Source organism: Periophthalmus magnuspinnatus, chromosome 16, assembly GCF_009829125.3.
Source record: "Periophthalmus magnuspinnatus isolate fPerMag1 chromosome 16, fPerMag1.2.pri, whole genome shotgun sequence".
In the NCBI taxonomy this organism is placed as follows: Eukaryota; Metazoa; Chordata; class Actinopteri; order Gobiiformes; family Gobiidae; genus Periophthalmus; species Periophthalmus magnuspinnatus.
The window spans coordinates 24,845,652-24,866,192 of NC_047141.1; the positions used below are offsets into that span (position 1 = coordinate 24,845,652).

General features: G+C 41.4%; 1 protein-coding gene across 4 annotated transcripts; it reads right to left on the reverse strand.

Annotated features, from left to right (window-relative positions):
* Window positions 1–535: 535 nt before the first annotated feature.
* On the reverse strand, window positions 536–20,311 carry hdac9b (histone deacetylase 9b). Of its 4 annotated transcripts, none has more exons than XM_033980562.2 (11): window positions 19,906–20,311; window positions 13,451–13,692; window positions 12,544–12,703; window positions 11,916–12,039; window positions 11,683–11,804; window positions 7,387–7,518; window positions 6,743–6,858; window positions 4,955–5,062; window positions 4,350–4,527; window positions 3,600–3,814; window positions 536–2,317 (listed from the first exon to the last, which is right to left on the reverse strand). In XM_033980562.2, exons 1-11 carry the CDS (start codon window positions 20,012–20,014, stop codon window positions 1,988–1,990), a joined length of 1,836 nt encoding a protein of 611 aa, XP_033836453.1. In that variant the 5' UTR covers window positions 20,015–20,311; the 3' UTR covers window positions 536–1,987. The 4 variants fall into 4 exon arrangements, with proteins under 4 accessions (XP_033836453.1, XP_055083599.1, XP_055083600.1 ...); XM_055227624.1 differs by having other exon boundaries at window positions 11,916–12,046; window positions 12,542–12,703; XM_055227625.1 differs by lacking the exon at window positions 19,906–20,311 and adding an exon at window positions 19,721–19,823.
* Window positions 20,312–20,541: the final 230 nt, after the last annotated feature.

The window sequence follows — 20,541 nt, forward strand, 5'->3', positions numbered from 1 at the left end:
ATGTTTGAGAAAGCTGCTTAAGCTCGCTTTAAAGGGTTACACAGATCCCCCAAAATACAGGGCTGTTATTGGACCCAGTGTGGGAACTGCAGGCTGCTCTAATGATTTAGGCAGTTCACTATGTCCTCGCAATAACATCCTAAAAGTTCTGTCCCTGTGAAATAGGAGACATACAGTACTGTGCAAAAGTATTGGTAAGTTTTAGAAAAGCAATGATCAAAGAGAAGTGGATCAATGTTGAACTAAATTAAAGAAAGTAAATCTAGTCTAGATGTGTTCAGAGAATATGGTCTATGTCATGGCACTGGCCTCAATATGGTAATGATATACAAAGCCATAGAATCCCTGAACAGCATACTAACCTGATTGGTTTGGCAGAATCATGATGTTGCTTTTTTGCCTATATGATACTAACAACTGTTTTGTCAAAAAATTCCCCAAAATGGACTCTGAACTCGTTAGATATTTTTAGACCTAAAAAAAACATGCAATTTTGTATACAAGCTAAGCAAGTATGACATATTAGTAAGCAATGTCAGACATAGGAGGAAAACAAACTTTATTTAAAAAAGGAAGGTTTATCACACAAAGGCAAATGAAAAAGAAGAAATGCAAACATCTATGAACAGACCACAAACCCCCGTCCCGCCTCCAGCTGCACCCCTCCACTGGCACTCGAGGGGTTCCTGTTACAACCGAGTCAAACCGAGCCAAAAACAAGCCTCGTACTGTTCTGATTGTGTTTACTTACACTACATCACAATGAAGAGCGGACAATTGGAGGGTACAGCATACAGATGAACAGTTTGGACTTTCCACATGAATTCAAACACAGGACCTCGCACTAACATTTCTCTTTAACATTAAGCTGACAAAGTACAAATGAAACATGAAGATTCAACTATGCAATACAATTGACTGATCACTTTAAGACAGATTTTACATGTTTCAAATGGGCACTTTGAGAGGAATCAGGCTCGACAAACAAAAAATAAGAAAATTAGAAGAGAGGAGCCATCCAGGGTTTTTATTGAAGTAACATCAAACCTGTGTGTTGAGGTAAGCATGCCACTTGGGAATACTCAGGAAGCGATTCCCTTTAAAAAGGACTCCCTTAACCATATCCCCACTCACTTTGTAATTCGCCTTGACAGTAAATCAATTCTCGAGCCTGGCCCCTTGGACTCCTCCAACCCGAGGTCCTCCTTTCTCAACATTCCTGCACACATGAATCACTGCAGCTCCTGGCTTCTAGAAGGCATTTCCTGCCCGGCCCTCCTTCTCTCTCTCCAGACTCCTCTGCTGAAAAGTTGGGCAGGAACCCGACCGAGCTTTGATTTGGACCCAGGGGGGACAGAGAGGAGAGCCAGGCCCAGAGCTAAGGCCCTGTGCGGGACAAGCAGTGACACAGAGATTTGGTACGTGTTGTGGAGATGCCTGCACACCCAAAGTCCGGGATTTAGTGCTTTATCCTCCAATATGCAATCTCAGCAGCAAAAATGTTTCCAATGGCAACACTCTGCCTCTCAGATAGTCCTGAGGGTATGTCCTGCTAGGGTTTAAGTACATTCTCTCTTGGACTGATGTTCATTATTTCAGTGTGGACACCACTTCATTCTGAACATCACTCAAATGTAGTGTTCTTTATTTATCATTTACACCTTGAGCTGAACAGCATTCATTTAAATTATTTATGGCAAAAATGTACAGAATTAGTAAGATTGACGCAGTACATCTCTCCCAGCATTACTAGTAATGTCCAAATCCATAGTATCTCTATATACACATGCAAGTTTCCAAAGAGCAGACTCCCGGGGAGCATAAAAAAACAATGTCTTCATTCTATTTACACAGAGGTGAGTTGTATCACAACACACAGGTCACAGACGTGGAGTCCAGAGTGGTGTGATGAGGAGAGCTGGCCATAGTGAAGTGCTGTGTGTGTGTATTTGTCTGCGAATGTACAAGTGTGTGTCCTCCTCATCCTTTAGATCATGGCTCTTATCACCAGCCGCCCATTGACCTGGTGCAGATAGGAGCTCTGATCCGACTCTAAGCCTGGATTGCTCAGAGCTTCATCCTCGCTGTCGAGTGGTTCCTCTTTGACCTTGATGACCCCGATGTGGGGGTCTGGATGCTCTGCACTGGAGCCACTGCTGCTGCTGCTGAGGGTGTGCTTCCGGATAACGCCTCCAGGGGGCAGCTTGTCCTCCTCCATGCGCTCACTCTGGTCTCTGTGCAGCTCCTCCTGCTCTTCCTCTGACTCCTGCAGGTGTGTGCTGGGCTGACGTAACTGCTCAATGGACTTGGACAACAGCTGCAATACACATTGGCCTCATATTAATGATGATATCCACAGCACAAACCTTTACACATCAAATCTTTTACCACAGTGCAATGTAGAAGACTTTTGTTCATGAATTTAGTCAACACAGCCAGTCAAAATGTATGTGCCAGATATGTGCCATGATCTTAGATTACCTCAGTAACATTTTCACATTGATTTATTCAGCCTACTTTTCCTTTGTTGTATTTTTATTTTGTGTTTCTTTCTAGCATTTCTGCTCCTTTCAAGGCACGTTGCCACTAGGTGGCTCCACTAATTGAGCTCATACTTAACACTTGGCTCACACAGCATTACTGTCTGCAGAATAGACGCCAGGCCATATATAAATACACCTCAGAGCGGCATTAGTAAATAAAGTTCATCGCTTCTTAAGCTTCTGTAGATTTCCATGAGTGCCCCCTACTGTAGACAGTGAATGCCTGGAAATTAATTAGGGCAATGTTTCAGAGCTCCCCTCAGTAAACACTGAGGGCTCATCCCTGATTAGGGGCCATTTATAACCTCTACTTAAAGAGGCTTTAGTCGCGATCTCATTGGCCTGAGTGATCTGCCTTGGGCTCTTCACATGTTACTGGACAAAAATCACAGCTGATATAGAAACATTTAATTGTTGATTTTGACAGTTAAGTATCTAGAGCTTTAAATGTTTGTTTTTTTTACTGTAAGGCTCCTATGTGTTCATTTAAAGACTAGTAAGAAATGCAGTTGTTGTTCCCAGGACTCTATGCGCCCCTCTCTGGGACACATCAGTCGTGTTCTAACACAATGCTGCCTTTCACTGTGTCTGCCACCTCACACACGTCCCTCACCAGAATAATTACTCTCTGTGTAAAGAGAGGTCACTTCGGCCAGCTCACAGAAACACAAATATTGGCACAGAGGAACAAAATGTATTCGGGTCCTTTTCCTTCATTTGAACTTAGGTGAATTGAATTTCACAGCGTTAGCATGAGAACAGCACTGATGCCTTAAGCTATGATAACAGAATTAGTGCAGGGGAAGCATTTCTTCCCTATTTGAAGTCAGTCTGCACCTCTTTGCTTTGCAAAAATAACACCAGGATTTCAGGGAAGGCACACACTGAAGTGAAACTGTAAACTTGTACTAGCACATTTGCTTTCACAAAAGTCTGAAAATAGAATGCTTTTGTGAATAAATCAGAGCCTGCAGGCAAAATGAAACTTAAAAGGAGAAGACAATAGGCCATCATGAAAAATCTCTTAGTGGTGATTCAAACACAATTGTGGCGTACCTTGTTTATATGGACCTGCTGCTGGTACTGCTTCTGCTTCTCCAGGAAGTGCTGGTGTTGTTGCTGGATAACCAGTTGGGCCAGTGTGTTCTGGGGCAGCGGCGCAGACTGGGTGCGGTTCAGGGGCCGGTGTTTGGGAAGTTTGGGCCTGGTGCTGGATGGACGCTCCTTCATGGCCAAAGGAGACTGTGGCAGGGAGGACATAGAGCCAGGACCTGCACAAAGACAAGAAAGTAAAGCCAGTTAAAGTCAAATGTTGCTAAATACAGAGCCATTCATTTATATTAGCAGCCCTGACTAAATGTGTGGTAATGTCGATAAAAAGCTCCTTGAACTTTCTGACTCACTTACTCAGTTCTCCAGCAGTGACTCATGGAGATTTTCAAGCCAAACCATCCTTCTGGCAGTGTGCTCCAGGTTGATATTGAACACATATACAAAGTCTTAATTACTTCCCTGATGTTGGAAAGTCATGAATAGTTCCTGTTCCTTGGCACCCAGGTTCACAAAAATCTGAAGAACTCACCGGAAAAGTTTTTCTCATGTGAATTCACACAGATGTCATAAAATGTTCCAAAAAGATTCTGTATTTATTTTTTACTACAAAAGCAGTGTAGCAATAAATACATGAGTTTTGGTGACAAACCCTTTTTAAGGGTATGTAAGCTTTTTAAGTATTTTACTGTTTCTAAGCAAACTGTGCCTCTGGGGAGGTTGATGAGGCTATATACAGAGTAGACTGTGATGTACCTGAGGAGAGCATCTTCTGTTGCCTTATCTGCTCCTTCTGCAGCAGGTGCTGGAGCAGAGCCTGGTGACTGGGGCTCACTTTGGACTCCAGGCCTGAGTGGAGAGGCACAGGGCCCAGCAGGTGTCCTGGGAGACCGTGCTTGATCTCTGTTGATCGGTCTTTCAAACCCATAGCAGCCTAAAAAATATATCCAAAATACATGTCTTTATTCATAAGCACTGATTTAAGAGTGTCACATGTATTGGATATTGATGTACAGATTATGCTGGATTTACAACAAATATTTAAAAATTGGATTATAGGAGTGAGTGCAGCTGCTGAACAGATATCTGAAGAATGTACCAAAAAAGTGTATTTATAAGGCACTGTTGTCAAGAATTTCATTAAAACTGGATTTGGAAAACTATTAAGTCCTAGACAGAGCAATATGATATGTTTGTATGTCCTATATTTTACACTGCAGTGACTGAAATCCAGTATTTATCAAGTGAAAGCCACCGGTCAATAACTCCAACACAACACGAGAGGAGATCATTTTTGAACATGGCAAAAACATGGCTGGATCATGCATCTTGTATAAGAATGTGGATAGTTGTGTACTTACACCAGTGGAGAGGCCCAGGGAGATGTTAGGTAAAGAAGGAGAGGTGTATAAACTCAGCATTGAGACAGAGCCCTCTGGACAGAACAGTCTTGGTTGTGAAGGCCATCGCTGCATCCAACAGGCAAGAAAAGAAACAAATACAAGAAGATATTTAGATGGAGGCGACAGTTTTAGAAATCCCACTATGGACCATTTCTAAAGATAACAAGAACAGCAGTACAAAATGCAATGTACTGTGAAGAACAACAGGCCTCTTTGTGGAAAACGAAAAGGTATGAGATTCTCGGCTGACTTATATAAGGAGTGCCAATATGAAAAAGTGTTGCATTGATTGGGGGGGTTTAAAGGTGCACTAGAAAACCTTGCTTAGATTGTCCCACAGCATGGCATCTATTTCCACAAAGACAAGGAGATGCCACCAGGCCAAGCTAGAGGGGAGTCAACTCATAGTAAGAATGCATGTTTTACAAGGTATTTCTGAGCAATAAAAACATGTGATTGAACAAATTATATATGGATAAGTTTAATGCTATGCTGCAAAACATTCAAATCAAAGCAATTATATCTTCAAGAAGGTTGCAGACCACACACAAGAAATATTACATAGTGCATGTTAAAGATATTAAACATTGTTGGATGTGTCCCGAGTTTTGGACGATGGGGGTGAGAGTGCTCCCGCCCTGAGCTGCACTGGGGCACACTTCCTGTACCCAGCTGAACCACGCACCAGCATGTGGTTTGGGAACAGCCATGTTTATCCTTCCAACCCCTGCCACTATTCAGTGACCTGTATGTGGATATCCGGCCTATATTTGACCCCAGGGACCAGTTCCCTCTGAAAAAGGATACCTAATGTAACGGTGCACAAACACATCATGCTTTTGCTACAGGCATGAGGTCCACATGCAGCTCTGTCTTTGGCCAATAGCTTTCACGAGAGCTTTAGCTTAGCTTACAATAGCAATCCAGCCTGTTTATGTTGTTATCATGAGAGTGTCTTTGGCTACCAGTGCCTGGGATATCAATTAAAGTGCACAGTTTGTCTGTCTCCCCGAGCCCCAACCCCGCGCCCCATGTCAGGTCGGCTCTCCCCTCTCCGAGTCACTGGAGGTCCCTGGGAGAGTAAACAACGGTACTTAAAGGAAAACACAGCTGCACTTCTAAACATTGTTGGGAGATGTGTCATAACTGCCACCCAAAAACATTGTACTGTGAAGAATTGGTCCAAAAGAAGCACTAGCCATGAATTTAGGCATGAATCTACAACCTCAGAGGAGCTCACACAACAGCATCTGGCCAAGTCCGGGACAGAAAACTAGAAACTTCAATAAGCTGTTTTTGTCTGTGACATTTGAGGACAAATGCAAAAAAAATAACGTAACTTTCTCTACATTGGCTGTAAAGCTTGAAGCAACAGATTTAGACAATGCGCTAATAAAAAAGATGTTTGTTTTTTAGTAATACACCACAAACATTCACAAGATCTAATTTTACCAAACCATGTAGTAAATATATTTTATAGGTCAGCACACATCTCACTACACCTTTAAACCCAGGCACCTAAATTAACCTTAAAAATATAGTTGCAAAAAGTTCACTAGGACTATTTTTGTCCTTAAAACATTCAAGCTTGTTCTTCAGTGCTCTTTTATGTAACTTCATATGCTTTGCCAAGTCAGTTTTCTACATTTCCGTTCATGTATTGATTCTTGTTTGTCAAGTATGTGTTTTGACCGCAGAAATCCTCATGTCCTTAAGTGAGTGTAATTTTTGGTGGGGGAAAATTACCTCGGTTTTTGTGGTAGTGGGCAGAGAGGAGGGTCCGTTCTCAGCCCCCAAGGCACTGGAGGCTCCGATGGGCGAGCTTGGGCCTGAGCCAGGAGCACTGTTAGTAGGCGTTGAATCTAGAAAACAGAAAAAGTATGCATGCTCACACAATGGTGAATGGTAAAATACTACAGGATAAGGCAGTTCAGTTGAATGTGTTTCTTATATTAGGTTTACATTGGCTTTAAATATACATATAGCTTGGTTTCAAATTGCAACACAACTTTCTATAGTTGTTCTACAGTACAGTAAAAAGATAAGAGCACCGTTATTTCTCTCACAATAGGAAAATTCTAATGTTGCAATGCAAAGTACAACAACATCAGAAGAATGCAAAATAATAATAATAATAATAATTTAGATACAGTAAAGCAAATTAGCATTATTAAAATAACAGCAACAACAACAACAACAACAACTGTGTGGATTTTTGCTTTGGATTAGGACTAGTGATCTCAACTAAATAGTTTCAGAATTGCGAATGTTGTTTTTGGACAATTGGAAATATCATATAATCAATAGAAAGTAATAGCCACTGCTCTCCATCTTAGAGTGTGACATCATCTCATTCTATAATCTAAAAACTGCCAATAGTAATTTCTTACCCATTATCTCTAAGGCCCTCTTCTTGTACGGGGTCATAATGTTGCTGTCTCTTCGTTTTAGCATTGGGCTGCTCCTCCTCTCTGCTACTTTCTGCTTCAGTCTTGATCGTACCTTCAGGTTTGGCTCGGAGGCTGCAAGAAAAACAAATACAAGATATAAAAAGAGTTTGCGCTGTGTCTTTTTATAGAGTCATGTAGCGAGTAGTGCAGTGAGTGTCATAAACTTCATTACCCAAATAGTAAATCACAAATAAATGAATCTAAATGAGAAGTTAAAGCAATAAATCTGTTGGAAATAAGCAATGTTGTCAGGTTTCAAGTGTAATAATTTTAGGTTATGCTACATTCAAAGCAGGTTTCAGATAAATGAATTGAGTCAGGCTCGGGCCCACTTCCACCTCATCTGGACCAAATTAGGTCGAGCAACACACCAAGCTCTAAGTGAAATAGTCCGCTACCTGCCGCCCTGGTGACCACACTCTGATACAGTAGCAACAGTTAAACTAACACAAAAACATGGCAGATGTTTCAAGCTCGCCCTGCGCCCGCCTTCATCCTAATGCAAAACAGAGAGATCCCAAAACTCCGGTCTAACATGTGCACCGCAGCTCACAGTCAGAAATCAAGTCCATTGCTGTTGATAGAAGAATGGTGTAAGACTTTTTAGTGCTGTAAAGTCGGCATTGACAGGTGACACCAATAAGACAAACACATAATTTCATTTCATCTTTTCATGTAAATATTTTTAGTGAAAATGCCATGTTTACTTTTCATTCACTTTGGGAAAATTCTCAAAAAGCACGAAGGATTTATTTAATGAAGCAAAGGACTAACAAAACAGGAAGATTGTGACTTTTAGATATGAAAAGTCCCCTATGAAGATTTGTGTCCTGGTTCAAAACAAGCTAAAAGTAGACAATAGATAATATAATAAGATATGTTCTCCTATTCTTCCATGTGCGTCAGACTATTCATTGTGACTGTGGCTCACTGGGTCAGCCTCATTTGGTGTTCCTTTCAGCGTTCAGATACAGCAGTGTTACACACTGACACAAATACAAATGAATACATAAGCTGCTCTATTGACTGGGAGCCAGAGCTGGAGTCTGCATCCAAGTTATGTAAACCTGTTACACAATGGCCAACCTGTTTGAAATATTTAGCTCAGATCAATAATTAAAAATGTCTTTTATGCAATGTGTAGAACACACAGCAGTGAGAAATGGCATGACGTGGGAGCGCTGCGGGGAGAGCAGAGCTGTGATAGGGGCACTCGGAGGGGGCCAAATGCACATGCTATTTCTGGCTTTTGTCAAAAGCAGCAAAACCCTGTTCCATAATACAGCCCTGTAATCCTGGGGGTGTGAGGTAGATGAGAGTGAGTGAGAGAGGAAGACAGCAGGCAGGGGAGATAAATGCAGAGAAAACACTGCAGGGAGTCCTATGAATCTGTTGCCTTGATTGCTTTCTATTTTTACACGGCACTGCCACCAAGCTACGCATCCCAATTGGTCGCCACGGGAACACCAGACCACAGCTTGAGAACAAACACTTTCTCACTGGTGTCTGTGGAAAAAAACGTCCCGAGAGAACTGCAGTGCAACAGGAGGTAATGATGGCGCGCATATACAAGCCAACGCCAGGGTCACTTCACTCCAACTTTTCACTTAAAGAAAATATACTAGATGCCCGCTCTGCTGCGCACATAAATCAACCTGCTTATTGTATTTGAAAGAGGTGCTGCGGGGCTTGTGCTTTGCAAGTAAATGTGTTATACTATCTCCGTATAATCAGAATTTTAAGCATGCTGTCACCATCAGGGCCAGAGTCCATTAGACCCTGAACCTGGACAGATGGCTTAGAGACAGAACTAAACAAAGAACTGCAGTCTAAATAGTGAAAAAAACATCCATGAACTCAAATAGCCAATAAAACAGCCAATTCTATGCACACTATTTTAGGCCTTAATGACCTCAAATCTTCTTTAGCTGTTCTCTTGGTAGTTTTGTTACAGTATGGGAATTTTGGAGGGATTATTATAAGTCTTCCGTGCACCTGCTGAATGTACACTTTTGGTAAGTGGGTCAACAACACCAGGCAAGGTGTTGTTACTTCTTAGTGTTAAGCTGCAACTATTCTCACTACAGACTACTTTGTATCATGAGTCTACAATCCAGTCTATTTTAGTCTGTGGAAGTGAAACAAAGAGGATATCAGCATACCAAGAAAACAGGTTGGCCAAGTAAAGGGGCCACTTGGGTAATTGCGTATTTAGGGCAATGAACTTTTAACAAATAAGAAGTGCTGAATACTAAGTGCAATGACTTTGGTAAGTAAACTTATTTTGAAAGAAGGTGCAAAAAGATTTATAAAAACAACAAGAGATGTGATAGATGTGTGAGAGGTGATATTTTCCCTACTAGATACTATCAAAATCCTTGTTTTGAGAATATGCAAAATTAGAATGTTGACTATGTATATTATTCATAATAAGAAAACTGCACTTTTAAGTTTAAATACAGCCCATACACTTGATACTGATACTTGAATCTCAATTAGGACATTCGCAGGTACATTTGAGCACATTAACAATGGATTTAGACAAATATGATACTGAAATCATTGTGATAAACCAAAAATTTTAAAGATTGTTCTCAATATTGCTAAGCCATACAAAAACAAAATGAGTTACATAAGTAGATACACTTTTGGCTATATGGTCTGTTCTAGCAAAAATGATTTCAAACCCTAATATTTCCCTGTCACTTGACCTCAGCCACATAAAGGTGCCATGGGGCCCCTCAGGCAGCAGAATCCACAGGACATCTGCACTCAAGTCATCTCCACTTCATTTGGGGAGTGCTATCTTTGCTTAAACAAACACTGCTGTCGAGGTCCATCCTGTCTGTGTGCCAGTCTTAGCAGTGCACCACCTGCCAATCAGCCGCCAGTGACAGCGCGAGCCCATGGAAACAACAGTACCTTTGTGCACGCCCCCTCCCCTCCTCGCGTGCCAAGCTCTCCCTGGACTTTAATGAAGACAGACAGGAAGTGGGGGAGGAAGACCAGAGCAGGAAATGACCACATATAGATTGAGGAATTCAAAGAGCCAAAGAAGTATAGCTTTATCAGTGCGGCAGAGTTATAGGCCCAGGGAGAAGAGATGATTGAATGAAAGCATGAAAATGTGATGAAGAGCAGAGGGACTGAAATTTTACCCTTGAGGTATTTGTATAAATGTCTTTTAAGTATATGAGGTCAAAGACAAACAATGCTGCCCTAAAAACTATGTTATTTCAGAAAACTGGCGATTTCACTGAAAAGGCACCATATTATACTAAGTGCATTTGTCCCACATATACATATATATTTACAAGGTACTTTTCTTAGAAGAAAATTACAGCAAATAAATTCTGACTCAAACGTTTTTCTAGGTCTCTAATCTGTGCTCCAGCAACACGCGGCTTATTTTCACAAAGGTAATTTCTTTACTTGAGCTCTAAATTGCATATATACACAACATGACAGGTCTGTAGTTAAATAACTCACCACCTATAACTGCTTTTCAGTTTAATTAAAAGAGACACAGAAGGGGAAAGGTGCATAATGTAATTTGGTGACCTCATGGCTGAATTATGAAGTTTGGGGTTTGGCTTATGTTCACGCAAACCAAAAAGGTAGATTTTTTGCTTATTTATGCAGCCAACCCCCTAAATGGGCTCTCAGACTTTAAACCAACAAACCTGAACTGCGCTTTGGTGTGTTTTGAAAGATAATTTAAAATGCCCTAAGAAATGAGTGTCATTAATTAGATGAACACCTTTAAAAAACTTACTCCATACTGCATGGAGTAAAATTACTGTGTGCTCATAAATCCAATGCATATAATCCAAATGATACTAATTTAATCTAGAGTAATCCAAACAGAAACATAGTTGTCGGGGCGACTGTTGTGTCATGTACCAGTCTTTAGGGAGGTTTAATGATGAGCCCTGGGGTAATGAACTGAAGGTCAAAGGTCGCTCTGAGCTTGACTGATGTCATTAGCAGATCAGCGCCAACCTCAGGAAGCTCTATGTGGCATAACAAGACATCTGTCTGCAAGCTAATTCTACACATTCATTTGCTGTATTGAAAAGCATCATTCACTGTAATGGAATAAAATATGAATTGTGAGCTTACAAAAATACTAAATGTGATAATGAATATTTTTTCCAATCTAACCCTGTTTATTTCTGGATGTGGTACTGTATGTCCTTGAGTGAGGGGTATTTTTATACATGGAAAGAAGCAAACCTGTCTTTCTCAAGGGAAAGTCGTCCTTGCTCTCAATGGGTGACGGCAGAGTGTACTGGCAGGTGGGGGAGGTGCCGCCTGGAGGTGGAGAGCTTTGGTCCAGGGATGTGTGATGAGAGGACCTGGTACACATAAAAAGTACATATTAATCCACGCTATTGCACTGAACATTGTATAATTTCCTTGAATCACTACAAAACAATACTATTTCAATTAGAGTGAGTGCTACTTACATGTACCAGAGTTTTGGGTGCTGAATGAAAGAGTGAGTGCCTCCATTGCTCACAGGGTCCTTTGCAGTTTTATTCAACAGAAACTCTTGGAGTTTCTGTTTGACTTCTGTACTGGCCACAGCACCTGTGAGACCAGCAGAGACAAACAGGGGGATTGGGGTTACCCTAGGGCAGACAAATCTGATCACAATATTTTACAGTGCATCATGGTCCTTTTTGTCTAGAAATCTTCCCATATTTCCTCCTCACAGCAGCTCTATCTCATGTAGAAACATCGCCCTCTTGTGGTGTGTGTGTCTGTATATTTTGGGATGCTGTAGTGTGACTGCAGTGAGATGTTCTTTCCCACTGGGGGATTACAGTTGCAGAACACAGTTTCAAATTACCCATCCTGACAAAGTCATAAATCTATTCTATAATTAGCTGTAAGGTAAAAACAGAATGAAATACAATACACTAAGTTATTTTCACCTGGATATTAAGAGACTGTTTTCTTAAATTGTGAGCCTGCATGGCACCAAGCAAAGTATCTCTGCATGTTAAACAATATTTAAATAATACTATAAAAATAATATTCAAATCGAAGCCAGAGCATGTTTAGACAGTGTGGTGTGGTGATGAGGCTCACTCTCTCTGGAGCGCTCCTTGGCCCTCAGGCTGAGTGCAGTCACGTGCGTCTCCCTGCGGTGGCGCTCTTGCTCCTTCTCCTGCTGGTTCTGCTGCTCCAGGCGACGCTCCTTCTCGGCCAGTTCCTGCTGCTGCTTCATGGCCTGCAGCTCCTGCTGGAGCTGTGCACGGGACAGAGTCAGAAACAGGAATAATGTGAAACAAAGCATTTTACAGTAGTACTGCAGTCTATTGCACTTTTACTGCAGTGGACAACGCTGAGCTCATCTGTGCAAACAGAACTCACTATAGTATGCTGAGTGTGTTAAAGAGCCTGCAAAATTGCTGAATACATTAAATTAAGTAAGTGCATTAGCAGAAATTGTTTCTATTGATTATTACAAGAAGTGTAAAAAGCAGATATATAAATTTGTTATACAGTACATGTAAAAATCCTGTCCTCTCATGATGGCCCTTCCTCCTCTCCTCCATGTCTATAGCCATGTGTCTCTGTGCTCAAACCTTGAGGTGCTCCTGTTTCTGTCCCTGTCTTGTGTCTCTCACATCTCATGTCTCTCATGTCTCAGGTTTGTGTGCTCAGACCTTGAGGTGCTCCTGTCTCTGTTCTTGTCTCATGTCTCTCATGTCTCCTGTCTCTTTTGTCTCAAGTCTTTCATGTCTCATGTCTATGTGCTCAGACCTTGAGATGCTCCTGTTTCTGTCCCTGTCTTGCGTCTCTCACATCTCATGTCTCTCATGTCTCAGGTCTGTGTGCTCAGACCTTGAGGTGCTTCTGTCTCTGTTCCTGTCTCATGTTTCTCATGTCTCCTGTCTCTTATGTCTCATGTCACTGTGTTCAGACCTTGGGGTGCTCCTGTTTCTATCCCTGACTCATGTCTCTTGTGTCTCTCATGTCTCTGTGCTCAGACCTTGAGGTGCTCCTGGAGCTGGGCCTGGTGCTGCCTGCTCAGTTTCTCGTGCTGCTTCTGGAACTCGCTGATGAGGAGCTGCTTCTGGATCTGCTGTTGCTTCTGGATGAGCAGCAGCTCCTGCTGCAGCTGCCGCTCCCACAGACTTGGGTCTGAGCCTGGTCCCAGCATCCTTAGCTCTGTGCGCAGGTCCAGAGGGGAGAGGGGCTCCACAGACAGAGGGACGTCTGGCTTTATGTCCACTGTGGCACACAGAGAGAGAGAGGGAGGTCAGTGAAACTAAATTAAAGTCAGACAAGTTTTTAAAAAAGACCACCTTTCAAATCAATGAAACCTGTAATTTTGATCTCCCCCATAAACAAACAAAAGATCCACCACATCCTCCAACAGAGTTCGTTGGGAAACCCATAGCACACTCAACTGACATTTGGCACAAAATGTCAACATGGTCATTTCTGCCTCTTTAATAATATCTTCATGTTTAGTAATAAATACAAGAAATTGGACATTCAATCTACTTCACTTCAATTCACCCCATGGTTCTGTGAGCCTAAACTTTATATAAAAAAGCACATTCATCTTTTGACAAGTGCTTCCATTATAAGCAATTGTGAGACAAAGTGAGAGGGCATCCCTTTGGTCTACTGCTTCTTTATATAGCAGTACACCAGAGAAGATCGATTGCCAGTAAAGTAAAGTACATGAAAGACAAGGCTCTTCCGCAGCACTGATTAGAGAATAGGTTTGAGCTGCATGTCTTGTTCTTTCACTACACTACTTATATCACAATTATCATTAACTGAATTTTAAATTATTTAAATCTAACATTACAAATCACATGGTGGAAGTGACCGCTGACTCCACATTGATGTATTATCACAAAATTACATTTAAGAAAGAGAACACTTAATCTAGACTGCATAATTTCTGATCCATTTTAAGAACAATAAAAAACCTTTTAAATATATATAAATCTTAAGGTACTCATAATACCTATAAGGGGGGTCATTTACAGTGTTATACTGAGGACCTTTTGAATATTGTCACTCCTTTACCTACTCTTTTTTTTGTAGTTGTTATAGTAATAAAAATAAATAAAAGTGTTATGCATTTAGTATTTGAAACAGTACTCAAGCACCCCTCCCCTTTTTTCACTGTTATATGAGGTCCACTGTCTACTGCCTGTGCGTTCTGCCCTAAAGCCTGTTTTTCATAGCCACCATTCCATGTGTATGCTGTACTGATGATTATAAATAGCAACATAAAAGCAAGTGGCGCAATTCTGGTCTGTGACAACCCCCACGCCCTCTCTCTCTCTCCTTCTCTCTCTCTCTCTCTCTCTCTCTCTCCTTCTCTCTCTCCTTCTCTCTCCCTGCCACCCTAACTTGCCGCTGCCATGACAACGCCTGCTACGTAATTATGTCTCCCCATCCCGCACATATCCCGTCTCGCTGCATGTCATCTCCTAACTACAGTGGCACATGTTGACTCTTATATCAGTTCTTATATAAGGGAAAAGGAGTCCCCCAGCACAGAAAGACAAGAGCGCCGCAAAAGCCTGACACCAGGTCTACTTTTCAAAGCTGTTGTTTTTCTGAGGTGTTCAAAGAGGAAAAAGAGGTAGTCCTGTGCTCTAATTCTTTTTGTGTGTTCTAAAATAAGCTCCCACTGAACAACAGGGAGTGCAGGCACCTGTAGCATGGACTCTTCCTCCTGACAGACCATATTAATCTTAGCTTGTAAGTACTTTGACAAAGGGCTATTTTTGCAAGCAGGGACCAAACTGGTGAACCATACAGTCAGACAGCACTGCTTTCGGCTAATAGACCTAAATATAGAAAAAAACACCTGCTGCTGCCAGGGAGAATTCACCACTGTGATAACTAATTAATCTCATATTTTATTCTGTGCCCTGGCTGTGACTGGCATTAAGAGCTACACTTTGATGGGGGCACCTCACTGAGCGTCTCAGTGGCAGTGGTTTAGAGCAGGATGAGGAAAAGGGTGAGAGTGTGGAGAGGAGAGGCAAAGGGTGAAAGCTTAAGGCACCTTTGATAGTTGAGGCACTAGAGACAACCACAGCATGTGCCTCATCTATTATTATAGGATGGCCATGTCCAAAAGAGTGACAATACTGCACTAACATAATAAGCCCTGAAGGTGTGCTATATTTGGACCTCAATGTGAGAAGGAGAAATGAAATATGTCTCTGTTGCGCAGCCACCACCAGAACCAAAATATCCACACTTCTGATTTACTGTCACATAAAGTGTATTTTAAGTGAAGCGCACCCGTCCTCCACCTCAATATAAAATCTATGCCTCGTGTATGGTAAAAATACGTAGAGAATACGGAACTACCACCAGTAACCATGGCTATATATAAGTGCTTTTCTGAGCAGGGGCTTAATATAGACAATGTGAGAAAGACTGTCACAGTTGTGAGGGCCGCCTGCTCAATTTAACATGGGCAAAAATAAAGGCGCAGCACTGCCTTTATGTAACATAAATTTTCAGGTCACTTTTTAAAATTGCATTGTATAAGGACATATGAATCACAGTGGTTTTATCTATTTGTCAGATCTATGCTTCAAATTCAGATCAAAATTTAATGTGAATGTAATATGACACAATAGAAATTCTACAAATGTTGACTAGTATTTTTATAAATTATATAGGTGATTGAATCCCTTAAAAGAAAGTCAAAATATCCCAGAATAAATTGTTATTGGATTTGTTTCTAATATTATCCAGGGCGAAAGTGCACAAAGGTGTCTCCAGGCATGGGTAAGCCAAAGATTTATGAATGACAGCTCCCAAATTTGTTTTTAGCACCAGGGGGAGATGAGTACCCAGCCCCATGCCCACATTCCTCAGTGTGGAGGTCCTGCCAAAAGAGGGGGCGGGGGGTGGACTCACTCGTGACTCACGCAGACCTGCTGGGACTCCTGCTGCAGTAGCGTCGTGGGCCAGCCTCTCCAAAGTGTTTATTTCTATCACTGCGATGCCTCTCATTAGCCCTGCCGGCGGTCGCGGCGACAATCACAGCCTTAATTTGAGACGTCGGATCAGTGTCTGTTTTTTGCCTCCCGCCACATTAGCAGCGTTCGCACACATCACCAATGACACCAGCAGCATCACATGAGAGCAAGATGTAACACATATATTTAGTCACCGCACGTGTGAGAGAGTATGGCTATAACACTTTGAGGGATCCATTTAAAAACTGTCTCTTGTAACTAATATAGTATTAGCATCCGCAGAATATTAACAAAATATCCAACAGCTTGCTAGTGGTTCTTAGAACAAGGTGCTAGGTGCAGCAAGACGTATCTAAGAGGCCTAAAAGTGTGACTATTGCTCTGGGTTTTTTTTTTTCTTTCTATGAACACACTTGTTGATGCTTTTCTAAGGTAGGTCTTACAGGCAAATTATATATCAATATCTATGTCTATCTATAATCATATCCATATCTATCTATCTATCTATCTATACATATATAAACATATATATATATATACACACACACACATATATACATATATACACACACATATATACGTGTGTGTGTGTGTGTATATAGACAGATAGATAGATAGATACAGAGATATAGATAGATAGATAGATAGATAGATAGATAGATAGATAGATAGATAGATAGATATAGATATAGATATAGATATAGTACTGTTAGAACCCACTTCAAATATCGCTCAATTCAAGAAGGCAGATGTCTTGTCATGACTTGGAAAGATGTAAAGGTAGAGTAATATATAAGCATATCTGTTTATGGTGTTGCATAAAGCCTTAGCCTTTAGCAAACTGCATCCCTGCTCATAAATGCTATAATTCAACAATTGCAAAGCGTGTACAGAAATCACGTGGATCACTGCAGAACAACTTGTTCCCCATAGACTGTGATGTCTGCTTAAAAGGCTTTTATTCAGTGTGATGCTGACCACAGCTCATCAATTATCAGTGTATATATTATCTGTGACACACGCAAGTGTTTCGTACATAACAGCACCAGCAGTTCAATGTTTACTCCTTAAACATGTCGTATGTTGCATGGATTTGGAGCCTGTGGAGATGGCTGCTGATCTATATTCCCTGTCTGACAGTATAAATAGCAGCAGAGATAGAGGAGATGTTTGAGGGCAAAAATAAGCTGATGCTGGGGACTGCAATGTGGCGCTGGATCTCTCATTAAGTGCCTGTTATTTTGAGCAGCTGGCATGTCTAAAGCAGGAAACAGGTCTTTATTTTTAAGACTCGGGTTCGTCCTTGTTGCAGCTGAGCTGTAGTTTTCAGACTGTTTGTTAACAAACAGCACTCACTGAAAAGAGTCACCAGTCATGCACTGCTCTTAGACCTTACGCCTCATCAAACAATGGAGTATGTGTCTGTTTCCACTTTTATGATTAGGGACGCGTAGTTCTATAGAATAAAGTATTTGTCGTAGTTAGTGATCTGGACTCTAATAAATGAATGATGCTATCAGTGGAATATCTTTGTGTCGTCCAGTGTCTATTGATCACCATAGTCACCTAAAGAAAATTAATGGATCTGCCTTTTTTTAATTAATCTTTTGTATTATGGTATTATTTTACTCTGTGGTTGGAATAAGATGAGTGAATTAATTTGAGAGTTAATTTAAAGCATAACATAGGTGTAGAAAAAAGTCAACAGAATTCATTCTTCTTTTGCTATGGACCTTACCTGGATTACTGAGGGATTACACAGACATCTTTTTTAACAAGGCATAGGATATAGGACAGGATAGTATTGTCTTATGTTGTACAGCTTTGAAAAGAACTCTGTTAAAGTCTTGTTAAATCCAGACTTAGGACTTGACCTTAATGCCACAGGCCAAAACAACAACAATCCTCTTGTTTGGAAATGTGCAGGCTAAACTCAGCTGCCCCGCTTGTGTGCACCATATGCACACAAAGCTAATACCACTTTTACGCGAAACAATGCACAGTTCTGAAATTATCATTATTATTTCAAATCCACTTTGCAAATCCAGTTTCTATTGTATCATGTCCCTTTAGCAATGAGCACTTCACATGTAACCCAATGAATAGACAGATGAGAGGACTTGAAAGCGACAGTGTCATTATTCTCTGAAAGGTTGCTTGCCTGTCTTTCATTATATTTTACCTGGTAGAAATGCATTGCGGGAGCTAATTAATAAGAGAGCCCATGTGTTTTAACAGAACTTTGATAATAGAAATAATAAAATTATAAAAATGAATACAAACCTTTTGACGCAATGGGGTAGTGTAGTGTTTTAAAATGTCAAGAACTTTGAACCACTTCAGTGATATGCTGATGAAGGATGTCTACTATGGCAACAGCATTAAAATGACAACCAACACACAAAAGAGGGATATTTTAGTCTTGGTAATATTAGTCACCGTCAAATGACTTACTATAAAGTGGAAAGGACAAATTAGACTGACAAACAGAATGAACCTCTATAAATATCTGTTCCAAACCACTGTTAGAGCGAGACGCGCCAAGATGGAATGATAACGCACACATGCCTAATCTTAGCAGGCTAATGCCATAAGCTGAAAATAACTCACCTAAGAATAGCTGACCCACAGAATACGCAAGGAGCCTCAATTCACTGTGCACTCCTCTGTATCTGTTGTTTAGCTCAGAGACAAATAATAAGATCTTTAAGTTGTGGTGAGCTTTCAAAAGTGGACCGTTTCTTCATAATCTTCAGCTATTTTAATACAAAAGTTCTAGAGTGAAGTTGTTAAGATATGTATTGAACAGAAGGGTCAAAGGGCAGGATGCATTTTTCCATTAAGATCTCATATGACTACTTTTTGTTTGTTCCCAGAAATCCCCTTGGCAGTGTATTCACTAAAAACAACACTTCTTCTAAAGTGACTATATATAACTGCTTTATCAACAATCGGTAACAAAAACCTAACCAAACGAAGCATGACTCATGTTTAGTCAATAGCAGTGCCTAGTCATCCGTCACTCTGATGTCACTCACTTACAATGCAATTCCAAAATAGCCCGGACAATGAGTTAGTGTGTTGATATCTTACAACAGTTGAAGAGTTTCTGTAAAAAAAAATCCTGCTTCCTGAAAAGTGACAGAACAGCCTTGCACAACACGAGCGCAACATCCCCTAAGTGAAGCTCAGTGCTTAGAAACACAGAGCTTAAGGTGTCAAAAGCAACACTCTGTAGCCAAACACTTTAAACTAACAAGAACAGAGCTGGTAAACATCACAGTAAATACCTTGAAACGAAGGAGAAGCGCCAGTTCCTACCAAGCTGCTGCTGCGACTGACAATCTTTGAGTTTGGAATGAGAGAGTGAAAAGAGTTAAGAGGGAGAGAGAGAGAGAGAGCACAGAGGAGAGCAGAGTGACAGGATGGAGAAGGATGTCCGAGCACCCGGGTCTGTACTATCTGTTTTCCTCACCTGAGTTGTTCACGTTGTGCATCTTGCTGCTGGCAATGTGCTGCTGCTGGTACTGTCCAATGTCTGTTGTGGAGAAACTGGACTCGCCCTCGTAAATGGTCTGCAGCATACTCCACTCAGCGCTCAGGTCTTCATTGCAAGCCGTAGTGTTGCTTCCTGTCACCAGAAGAGCCACCCCTTCCCTTCAGCCGCGCTCTCTGGGGAAGCGACCAAGACAACAGGCTCTCTCTCTTCCTCTCTCTCGCTCACTCTGCCTCCTCCTTCCTTCTCCGACAAGCACACAGTAAAGAGAGAGAGAGAAAATAACTACTCTTTCTTCAAAACAGAGTAAAGTCCACCTCTGAGCAGCAGAAAAGATCTGAGTTGCCAGAGGAAAAGCTGCACGGTGTATACTGAGCGAGACTTTGGAGCGGTAATGCCAAAGCTAGGGGAGGGGAGCGAGCCTTCATTTGCATGTGAATCAACAACTGCGTGGCCCCACAGGTGACAGAAATAGAACAATGGCCAGCCCTGGCTAAAAATAGGTCAGGCGAGGCGCGGGGATTGGAGCAGCATTGATGCGTTTAAAAATACCCCACCAAACACAGCTGTCTTCTTCTGCTGCCGCTTCTGACTCCAGTGCTCTCCATATACACA

Coding starts and splice junctions, on each gene's coding strand:
- hdac9b (XM_055227624.1), bottom strand. CDS start 20,014: ATGCTGCAGACCATTTACGAGGGCGAGTCCAGTTTCTCCACAACAGAC. Junction 12,704..13,450: donor AGCTCCAGGAGCACCTCAAG/GTCTGAGCACAG, acceptor TCCCGTGCACAG/CTCCAGCAGGAGCTGCAGGC. Junction 5,063..6,742: donor CCACTACCACAAAAACCGAG/GTAATTTTCCCC, acceptor TGTTGGATGCAG/CGATGGCCTTCACAACCAAG.